At 40.5% G+C, this 12146-nt stretch overlaps 1 protein-coding gene across 2 annotated transcripts in view; it reads right to left on the bottom strand.

The window, feature by feature from the left end:
* Nucleotides 1-12146, bottom strand: part of PPM1H (protein phosphatase, Mg2+/Mn2+ dependent 1H) — a 129960-nt gene that overhangs the window by 63012 nt on the left and 54802 nt on the right. For both annotated transcript variants that reach the window (XM_064655810.1, XM_064655809.1), the window contains exons 2-3: nt 8022-8190; nt 2450-2794 (exon numbers count right to left, since the gene is read on the bottom strand). In XM_064655810.1, the coding sequence (XP_064511880.1) occupies nt 2450-2794; nt 8022-8190 (514 nt within the window). The remainder of the gene's footprint in view (nt 1-2449; nt 2795-8021; nt 8191-12146) is intronic.

Below are 12146 nucleotides of genomic sequence, written 5' to 3'. Positions count from 1 at the left end.
AACTTCAGCCCTCTGATAAAGAGTAAGTGGGAATTAAAGGTGTTGGATCTGTGGCATATGAACAAAGACACAGGAAGGAAAATATTCTGTTTAGAAACAGGAAGAACAGATTACTATAACCTATACAAGGAATACCTAGACACCATAAGTGTAGTGAGTTATCCATGGCTTCTGCATTTGTCATACTCTATCCACAAAAGCCCTCCCAAGCAGTCAGGTGCCTGAACATGAGCTGAGATGGTCTTCTGTGTGAACACGTACCGGAGATGTGAACGCAAAATAATGCAGGGCAGTAACAACCCTGCTCAGTCAGACACATTCAGGAAAGCAGCGATGGGTAACCCACACGCTGCTTTCATAAAAAAGGTAGAGCGCTTGAAACAGCCCTTCTACACCCTCTTACCTTCACTGCCCAGTCCCATGAAACTCCATTTCTCATCTCTCCTACACTTGCAGACGGGAGAAAATCATGTCATGCTCTCAGAGCCTGGCAGTCGTCTGGCCTGAAAATTACGCCAACTGAAGCATGAAATTGGTGTCCCTCTCTTAAGCATGCTCTGAACCCATCAGGGCGCAGTGGATGGACACGGTCATCTTCTCCCTCCTTTCTCAACAAAGAAGGATTGAGCAATCGAGTCCTCCCTTTCTGAAAAGGCATGCTAAACTGACAGGAGATTTTCACGTGTCCTCCTCTTTCTTTTAATTTAGCAGAAACTGCACCCACTAGCCATAGGACATAAATCTGCTCGCATACCCCACACTGAACAATGACCAAACCATGGCTGTGAGTCCTGCTCCTGGACAAACCCAGTTACAAGTCCAAACCCTGTTGATGGGTCTGTTTGCCTGCACTTTCTTGGGAAGAAAGAACAATCCAGCAAGATAATTGTTATTCACAATTCAAAGTGAAGTACTACTTGTAGCAACAACTCTAGTCTGTAATTGCATGTACTGAGCAAAATTCCTATACATCAAGAAAAATTATGATTGAATACTTCTTTTCAGACAACAAATAAAACCTCTGGGAAACACTGATTGGTTCAAAAATCTTCTTTTCAAATAAGGAGCTTTTCTGAAAACTACGGTAACAAAATTTTGAAAAAAGAACAAGATCACATCTCCCAAGACCTGATCCCCATGTACTCACTGGTGGGCCAAACCTCTGATCTGCCTGGCAATAACAATTTTTAATAACGTGGAGAACTGAAGAGGGAAGATGTGGAGCAGCTACCTCAATTACAGAATAGAAAAAACAGCTTCCACGGGGAAATAGATGGATATTCAGTTTCCACAGCCTCATGATTTCCTCACAGTTGTTCATGCTGTACATAACTCAAGTGGGTGGTAGAAATGTACTTCATGCCCCACTCACCCACACCCAACCTGCCTCAGTGAAGAGCTGCACACACTGTACAGGCACTGCTGTGCTTTATGAGACAGTCCAACACTAACATGAACTACAGGTCATTGGACCAAGGAGGCTGCCCCTTATCCATGTCCCTGATGTGACCATTTATGTCTCATTTATGTTTTGGGCAACAAGTGCCAAGACTCTTTGCTACTGCTTGGGCAACAAGGCTTTGTAAAGTGCATACCCATATACTCAGCCTGATAATAGCAGCCAATGCTGAAATCTGCTGCTGTAAGGCAACGCTAATCTTTATGTTAAGAAAGGAGGGGGAGAATAAAAAAGAGAAAAGAAGAGCATCATGCTTCTAAAAGTCAACTGATGCCTTAGAATTTGTAAGATTTTTAGCCTTTTGTAGATTTTAATGTAGCTGTAGTTTTCTTTCACTTTCAACCATTACTTTCTCACAGTTTGTGTGGCACAATCCTGCAGCTTCGGTTTAAACGTCTTTTAACTGTCTTTTCAAAGTAATAGATTTTTTGCAAGGATATTCCATTGGGATGTGCACCTGGACCAGAATAACAAGAGATATGGTAGATAAAACAAGATAGAAAGCTCAAGACACTTGGAGGGACTCCAGTGGGGCAGTTCTGAGGGTGGTACCCAGGCAAAAGGGCTCTTAGGATTGGATGTCCCCATTAGATATGATACTTAGTAAGGGATATAAAAGTGTAAGGATTCTGTATGTGGGCATGCACCTTTGTACTCTGTGAGCTAGAAGGCCTTCATTAAAAGAGCTGCTCTATATCTTATCTATACTAAATTTGCTTGGTGAGTTTTTTCTCCCGATTTTAGGCAACACAAGTAATCCATAAACATTGCTGTAGTGCTGCCTGGGACTTAAGGTGCAGTTTCTGCCTCACAGGGATGCACCTGGTAAGCTTGAGGCTCTTAGATAGTTCTGTCCATGCTCAGATAGTGTTAAAGTAGCGAAAGGGGAAAAAAAAGTGAAAGAAAACCCCTCTAAATCTTCATCTTCTCCAGGTCATGTAACTCATTAATGTAAGCAACAAGGACTTCAGAGCCCTGAGATGTACATACCATTTCCTTGAATGCACTTTCTATGGCCCCAATAACCAGGCACTCGTGTGGGATCTTCTTCTCAGTGAAGAAGCGTGTTGGAGGGGTGCTGGGCGAGCCTGGGGCCCCCACACCACCACGCAGGGAGGCCGCCCGTGTCAGCGTCCTACTGTTGGTGGCTGGGTTATCAGGCTCCTCTCCTAGGCAGGTGGGTGGGAGGACAGCTGTGTTCCTCAGGATGTCTACAATCTCCTGCAGCTGCTCCAGGATATGGTGCTGTAGGAGTTTGGAAGCAACCACAGCTGCCCCTGACCCAGCGTGTCCATCAAACAGAGACCAGTAGTACAGATTGATCCCGTCTGAGTCCTGGAGAAGCAGGAGGGGAAGAAAAGGAAGGAAGAGATAGTCACTGTTACACAGCTGTGAGTGAGTAAAGTTCAAGCATATTCTTAACCAGTGCTGCAACAGCATACTCATCTACACAGCAGAGGAGGAATTCCTCCAGGAGGAGGAATTCAGCAATCTATTGTGCATTCTTAATTTCATTACTGAAATGCTAAGATAAGGGAGTATTGTCCTAAAGTACTGGATTACTTACCATAGTAAGGATCATACAGGATACATACTAGAATGTTGGAAAAACCAACACATGTACCCATTTCCAAATGCAGCTCCTTAGCCAGACCCACCCACTTAGCCAGCCTGGTAAATTCACCGAAAAACCTGTTGAGATACTTCCCCCCTGAAGGCAGGACTGGCACCTGTACTAGTTTGCTCTGGGCTCAGAATCCCTCTGAGTTCACACAACAGTTGGCTGTAAAATTCTGCCTAAGTAATTTTTAACAGTTAACAGGATTAGCAACTAAAAAACCTGCTTGTATAAATAGATTGCTATTCATGCAAAATATAAAGTATTTTGCCAACAGAAACAAGTATCTGAAAATGAAAATATTTCAGCTGAAAACTGAGACTATTTATTCAAAATGGCAACACTGTGCCTCCTGGGATCTGTAGATCAAACTACTTCTGCTCCCGTTCTTCTCATAAGGTTTGGCTCCCTGGCCAAAATCCATGTCATGATGCACCATGGATAATGCTTCCACAGTTTAAATCCTCATGTCAATTAAAGCTGCTATACTTCTTTGGAAATGTGTTACCTTTGGGGTAAAAAAAACAAAGGCATTACACCTCTGATTGAGATAAAAATATTTTACTTTCCACCTAAAGGAAGATGATGTTTTGTCATTGTTCTCCCCCCTGCCCCCAAACTGTAACAGAAACATACAATTAAGAACAAGTTCTCACATACACACACCCTGCCCCCATTTTCTTAAGTTCTCCAAAGCAATCTACATAACTGGGAAGTCTGTATTATAAGCAGTCAGGGGAGATGATTACCATAACACTGCTCTCATACAGACATTCTGTGTGAGATGCTCTAGGGCCTTAACTTCAGCTGTGATCTGCAGGCATTATTGTAATCTAAATATGAGTCTTGAAAAACTTCTATGTATTCTTACAAAGCTTCATTTAATTTTGAACTAGCAAAGAGGAAAACCACCAGTAACCTATTAGCAGTCTAAAAAAGGAAAAAAAAAACAAACTCTTTTCCCCCCACCCTGAGAATAAAAACAACTCCTCTATTTGAAAGAAATGAATTCTGCAAAACCATACCAATTCAATGGGAATTAAATATATAGTGCCATTAAAGCAGTGATTCAGAGAATGAACAAGGGCCAGCAATCCCGGCACACAGATGAGACAAAATGCACAAAAAGGTCCTGGCTTTTCCTTGCACAGCTATAGCCACCAAGCATTACCTATTTCGGTGTGCATATGCATGGCTGTCCTCTCTTACATTTAAAAGCTTGAACTTCTTCCCCAAAAGAATTGACATTCTGCAAACTCAGAGAACAAGACATCTGTTTTTACTAGTACTGGCAGTATTCTGTCAAAAGTAGTCTTTCAAAGACCAATCTCCATTTGTTCTTTTAACAGTGTCCTCAAACAGGAGTGTGATCAGTCACCACAATGATTTATTTTAGATTTTCATTCAAAAGATTCTAATTTAACAGCAAGCTGAATAGCTACCAGAAACATGAAGAGAACACAGACCCTTCACTGCACTGACCTTACAGTTCATCTCCAGAATGTACCAGGAAATTTAATAAGCATCAGGCTCCTCAACTGCTGACCTAGCTTTCAGGAAGGCTCAGCAGTCTCCTGGGTTTTGAAAATGTAAAATGCAATTAAGACATGCAAAGTTTTGGGTCAAGCAACAGATGAGAAATCATAAAAGAAAATGCATATATTTACACACATAATTGGAGCTCAATTATAGGAAGAAAACCTTAGCAATACATAGTAGTCAATTTGGGATGAGCTTTTCAGGTAAGCTAGACAGTAGTCCTACATTGCAAACCATCAGATTTTTGTTATGAAGCTAATTCCAAACAGACAAATAAAATCATGTTGCCACTAAAGGTTTATTCTGAAAACTATAACCTACCCTGTTCCAGATATGAACTACACGTACAAAATGCATTAAAGGACATTCTTAGCTGTCATAAAATCTGAAGTGGGCCAGCAACTGCCACCCCAATCCTCAGAGAAAAGCCTCCTCGTGTTACTGATTATATGTTCAGCTGCCTATGGTAGGCTACCAGCCCTGTGTCACACAAAACAAATACACCGTACCATCTTTGTGCAAAAAAACTGCAGAATTAATAATCATGTATCCTCGCATTACAATGACAATTAATAATGCATCACATTAAGTCCTGCAGCCTGTCACTACAACAGTATCCTGGCACAGGATTCCCATTTCACTTGCTGATGGTTTTTCAGTATTCATCATTGAGGTATTCTATAGTTAAAGGCATTTAAAAATAGTACCAGTGAAAAAGCTGTGCAATTTAACATGAATGCCCTTGAATGGAGACAGATAGCGAACATGATTAATCAAGCAGTAGTGGAGTGGGGTGGGTGGAAGGGGAGAGAATTAACTTAGTGTTGAATTTGCAGAATCTTTCACTGTTCTGCTCAGTTTATTACCCACTCTTTCAAAAACAAAAACATGTTTATGCTATTTAACAGGCTTCCTTGGATTTGTGAGTGTGTCAGGGCTCCATCTCCACATTTCTGGCCTGCCACCTCCTCCTTCCCACTCATACAAGCTCTGCAGAGTCCACCCACAGAGTCAAGGCCGTGATAGCAGCACCCAGCTTGAGTGGACAACACATGGATCTCTGACTCCCTTGTGCTGCCTTGCCAAAGTGCTGGGCTGGATTGATGGGGTTAACACTAAACAACAATAATCACACAATCCCAAATGCAGCTGTCATTTAAGTTTGACAAACTTCCCAAAAAGTAGGATAAAACAAAGATGACATGGCCTTCTCCACAACAGCTTCTGTGGAAAAAAAAAGAAAAATCTGAGGATGATGAAAAGGACTCTCGTAAGTGAAGAGACCATTAAGTTCCAGTGCCTATTTCCCATATGCTCCACACTTTGAAAAAGTAAACAAGAATAGAAGAAATCTTTTCTTGCAATAAAGTGCTTCCCTTATTCCTTTCTCTTCAGTAATTCTGTAAGGTGCTCCACCTCACAGACAATTTCAGACTGTGTTTTACGGTGGGATTTTCCTCTAAGGCATTTACAGTATTCAGCCTCTGGCTTTCTTAGTAAATACTTAATGGGACAATATTCTATCGTTCACTGTAGAGTCTCAAGCTGGTATTTCCACATCCTATTCATTCAGATTATGAATTATATAACACCAAACTCATACACTCCTTAAAAGATATTTGCTAACAACGCTATGAGAGGGCAAAACACAATATTATACCTCACAGTATAAAGATATGAAAACAAAAATATGACACATTATAAAAATGTGCAGGTTTTTTCCTTTTTAGATATATTCAACCAACAAAAGATGTAGCAATGAAAAAATCCTACTAATTGCTAAAGTAAGACTGCCCTCTAGGAGAAAACTTTCTCAAGAAATATGCTGCCTGTTTTGGGAAAACCGACCAGGTGTCTCACATGGTGGGTCTAGAACTTAAATGTGGTGTGAGACCAACACTAGTATCTCTGCACAGCATCAAGATGTGTCTATCCAGGCCTGTGTGTGCATAGGGGTCTTTGCAGTGTGCCTGTGTGCATGGCACAGCAATTTCCTTTGTGTCAAACAAACCCATCACCTGGACCAAGGACACTGTTTCTTATCTTGCTGTGTTTTATGTACATGAACAAGTACTGTGGCCAAATGCTTGCTTCATTAAACATCATTAATGCATACAGAAGTTAAATACACTCCTGGAACCAAGCATATGCATGAGCCAACTGCAGACAGTTGCATGAACTTACTAGGAAAGACTTTTTAAAACAGATTATTAAAACAAATTCTGTTTTGCTTTGCATGACTGTACGTAGAACTCATAGTCTCAGCAAGTTCCAGGCACAACTCTTTATTCAGGAGTGTGCAAATATATACTTGAAAATAGAAATCCACACAAATGAGAAGCCATAGTTTGCAAAAATCACTGAATTTTGTGTTATGGATGACCTTCACCCTACCTGCACAAACCAAAAGAATCTCCTGCTTTAGTAGTTCATAAAATTAAAGAAGGCAGGTATCTGTCTGACACTGGGTGAAGATGTGGTTTAATCTACAGTGGCTTAGATATAACACATTTTAACAGTCTCTATGATTCATATAGGTCTTTATCTGAGCCCTGAGTAGCTTCAGTCCAAACAGCAGCTAATGTAGTGTCCACAGAGTTCCAGGTACTGCAAATGTGCCTACAAGACAGTGCAGAAGCTTAGAAAGAGCAGATTGAGGTTGACCTCTGGTTGTGGCACCATGAGGCATCTCTGTATATTAGAGAATCATAGAATGGTTTGGGTTGAAAGAGACCTTAAGGATTATCTAGTTCCAACCTCTCTGCCATGGGCAGTGACACCTTCCACTAGACTATGTTGCTCAAAGCCCCATCCAACCTGGCCAAACTTCTCTGAGCAACATGTTCCTATGCCTCACCACCCTCCCAACACAGAATTGCTTCCTCATATCTAACATAAACTCTCTGTCAGTTTGAAGCCATTACCCCTTGTCCTTTCAGTACAGGTCCTTGTAAAAAGTCCCTCTCCAGCTCTCTTTAGGTACTGGAAGGCTGCTCTAAGGTGTCCCTGGAGGCTTTCCTTCCCCTCCAGGCTGAACAAACCTAGCTCTCAGCCTGTCTTCACAAGGGAGGTACTCCAGCCCTCTGATCATCTTAAAATTTTTCAAGATTATATTTCAGAAATGAAACAAAAAGGAAAATCCAAGGAGTTGACCAATCCTTGCTCATCTTTAAACTAAACCATCTTAGATGCAAGGAGCATTTTTCAATGCAAAACCAAATCAAAAATCAAGTAGTAGAGCTAAGGAAAATATAGTGAAGTGTTCTGCATTTAAGCGGAGATAATCAATAAGAGGTAACTGAAAAGATGTGAAATATTCAGTAAACATCTTTTAGTGATATATTGCCACATCCTTTTATATTTATTTTGTACCTCTCCACTGACAAGATACAGAAGTCTGCTTACTGAATTGTCTTTCAGCTGGAGACCTTCTCCATTGGGCAGTGATGACCTCCGTTTTGCTGAAGAGTTCTTGTTTGGTGTAGAATTACTGCCTCCAGCTTTTTTCTTGACAAAGAGGACTTCACAGCTGGCTTGATCTTCATTGTGCGTGCTCTTCCCTGCATTTATTACTCTAAGAAAAAACAAAACAAAAAAAGAAAACATTGCCCAAGTTAGCAAAGCACAGAAGCCTCCAACTGTATCTCATATGTGACTCAAGATGTATGGAACCAGAATCTAGCAATATTGCAAGTACTGACTGAATTAAAATACCTGTCTGACTTACACATATACATACATACACAAATGCATACTTGCTTGTTTGCATGCACCTACACATGACAAAACAAGCATATTCTGTAGAACTATATGAATAAGAACCAACAGCATCACGAGCATATTTTACCCTTGGGCATACCATACAGTCCTTTAAAGGGACTACTTAATGGCCAAAGTTGATAACAGTATGCCTCCCAGTTGAAATATGAGACCTGCAGTTGCTTTCCTACCTGCAAGCCTCCCTGCTATGAATAATGAAACTGTTGGCTGTCAAGTTCCAAGTCTTGCACAAACAAAATACCTGTTATAAATCTACAAAGCTGTTACCACTAAAGGCAGTCTGTTCAAACGGCATATATTAGAAATGCTATGACAGAAATAGAAAGGAAAGACTTTGCCTTATATTCCAACAGGCTAGTCAAGCTTGCTTGTACCACAGCAACACAGTGGTGTATACTAAATACACCCATTGAGTACTGCACAGCATAACCCCCTACCATGAAAAGCCCACCTCAAACCATCTGTCCCACCTGCAGCGTAGACAGCAGAAGATCTGCACTACGAGCTGCAGGCATGCAGAAACCAGCACTAAGAGCTCCGTACAAGCTTTGAACAGCCAAAAGTATCCTGAGACTTACACCACAACTTCCTTGTTTTAGTCAGGCTGAAATAACAGCTATTCCACTAACAATAGTTTAAAACCCTAATCAGAACTCTACATTATCCAAAACATCGTGGTTACTGTCATCCATCCCAGAGGAGTCAAGCTCATACACATTTTCTGCTTTCTACATGAGAATCTCCCCACAAACTGACCAGTTTTGCTTCAGTTTGACATGTGCTTTGACAGTCCTGCGTTCACTTTGGGAAAACCTGTGCAAGCTGAGACAACATCTTGTTCCAACCAAGCAAAGACACTGTCACTTTGATGTAAGCATGTCTTCTTCCACAAACACTATCTACCCATTCCCCTCTACTACCAGTTTTGAGTCAACAAGTTGACCAATATTCAGAGACAGTATTTCCACTACTGGACAAACAGTTTCACATCAGGCACGCAATGTCTTTAAAAACAACTGCTGCCTCCCCAGAAACTAAAAGAGCTTGAAGGCACATCATAATTCTGATGGCAAGTTCAAGATATAACTGACTTCTTGATCTCTAACATTTTCATTACAGTAAAAGTTTACACAATAGGAAAATACTTGCTAAAGGTTGTTGAAATGAAAAGAAATCAAATACCAAAGGAAGGCTTGCAGGGGACTCTGCCACAGCTTGCCTGCTCTTGTGGAAATGTCCATTCTGTGTCAGCCTTGCTTAAAGGTAATAGATTCTCTTGACTTTGGAGGAGCAATATGCTACTGTGACACACAAATGAATGTTTCTGCCTCTGATTAGAAAAAACAGTCTCTTTTTTCTAAGAAAACATACATCCACTATAATTAACTGCTTTCAGAGATGGAAAGTTTTCCTTACAGTGCTAAATGTCACACACTGCACTCTATCTATGCACAATACCACCAGTCATTTACAAGTATTTCTTGCAAATAAACACTAATTGTGGATAAAATTACTTTATAAAACACACAGAGAGCAGAGATGAAGGAGCTCTTAGAAGCAAGGCACTTGTGAGCAATTTAACCACTCACCCCCTGTAGTGCTTAACCTTTGGGCAATTGGAGATCAAATATTGAGATAAGTTTCCAGTCCAAATACTCCCATTTTCTTGACATTAGGAAAAGCAGAAGCATATATTCAAACATAGGGGCAGGGGAGGGAGATGGACACACATACACACACACCCCACCCAAAATCATGAATAGTAAAGCATTTAAATCAGCTGACCAACACCCATTCAGTCTGAAATGCCACAAACATGATTAAAATACTGCAGTAGCACAGAAAGCATAGTTTTATCAGATCAGGAGCTAATCAATAGTCAGTTTAGCTGATCAGTCCCTAACTAATGCTGCTGGTTTTCAATCCCATTTTAAAAAAGACAAGAGACAAAAGCGACTCCTTACAAAAATCAGTGTTTTCCTACAACTTATTGTTCCCTGCAAAAGTCATTCAAGTATTGGAGTTGCCCTAGTTTCTTTTTCTGAGCTTAGCAATGAACTTCAGGACTTGTATGGTGGAAGATGTCATGAAGTATAATGATGAGTTAAGTTATGCACAATATGGTATCATTTTATAAAGCTCTTGCCAAGAAAATTTGTCAAGACACTGAATACATCAGAAAGACTATCAGAACAAAGTGACCTAACAGACTAACTTGGCAGTCAGCTACCACGAAATGCCTGGAGTTGAAATTGCACACCAAGCACCTTACTAGAACAGGATACAATCAAAAGGAACCTGGCAACACTGAATACTGAGAAGACATGGGAGTTGGGGTGTCAGTGCAGTGAGGATGGGGGACCGAGGCTGTGAACAATACATTCCATTCTAGAAACCCGCTATATCTCCCAAAATTCCGGTTTTCCTTTCTCCAGCAGAGGATTATTCTATTCCTTGTGAAGACCTGAACTTAACATAATATCAAAACAGTTCTTATGGGTACTACCAGATAATTCAGGGTCTAGATGCCAAAAGCTGCCCCTCTCCTGACACAGGCACTCTTCTACTCCCATGCCATCACATCCCATCTCATACACAAACCCTGGAAAAGGGCTGCACTGAAGCCCCACGATTTGTAATCTCAGAGCTTGAACTATGTGTTGGTGCCTGATGCCTAGCACAGAAGCTGGTAACATCATCTACTCTGCTTCAAATAGCTCTGACTTTGCTGCCTTTTGAAATCCTTTTCTCTCTGCAGTTACTTAAATCCCTCCTCCAGGCAATTCTTTCAACCAGCTTTCTAAAGCTGATTTCACTGATGTCTTTCCTCCTTGCTCTCCCAGACTGTAACTTATCAGGACAAAAATCACATCTAAGCTGCTTATACAAATAACAAAGCAGAACTAACAAGATATTCATATGACTAAAGGTAACCCTTAATTAGACCTTCACAATTTTTTATGGAAAAATCTATCCCTCCTTCCACAGATGAAGTGCCTCAGCTTCCTAAGATTTCCCCTTCATATCTGCTTTTCTGTCTACCTCAAAAAACAGATTACCCACCAGTAAAGTGAACAAAATGAGATAAAACACTCCCTTCTCACACATGAATACAAAAAACACCTCCCCAAACAAAACAATCTCCAATAATTTCAATTCCATTTTATCATTAATATTAATAAGGCAAAGAAAAAATTAATTAAAAATTATTTTTAAAAGATTGAGGCCTACGTAATTCTCTATCTTTTACTCAGATACGTTTTCAAGAGAATTCTTGCTTTCGTTCTCTCCCCAAATTCTTCAAGAAACTTATCAAATGAAATGATGATCAATTCCATTCAATCCCTTCCCTCCTCTCCCCTAATACCCATTTATCTCCTATCCAATCTTTTACAAAGTTCACCCAAATAACATCTAATTTGGATCAGAAGCTCCTTTTTTTTTTTTTTACAGAGTTCACTGTCTCTACTGTGTCAAAAACATTGCTCAATAATAGATAAGTAATTCTAAGGTTTAGTTTGTAGTATAGTTGTGCTAGTAAAAACATTCCACTTTCTGAACAGGAACTTCCTGAAGCCTGCACAGTGAGGTGGTAGGATTTGGTCACACTTGAAGTACCTGCATCAACCCTGACAGACATTTCAGTACTTCACCAGACTAATCTTAAACACGTCCTCAGCTAAAAGCAAATCCTCCTGACAAGAGCCACGTAGTTTGTTTGGCTTATAATCAGCATTTTGTTGGTATCTC

The sequence above is a fragment of the Pseudopipra pipra genome, chromosome 5, assembly GCF_036250125.1.
Source record: "Pseudopipra pipra isolate bDixPip1 chromosome 5, bDixPip1.hap1, whole genome shotgun sequence".
Taxonomy (NCBI): Eukaryota; Metazoa; Chordata; class Aves; order Passeriformes; family Pipridae; genus Pseudopipra; species Pseudopipra pipra.
Note: the sequence above shows the minus strand (reverse complement) of the source record. Positions and strands in the feature narration are given on the sequence as shown.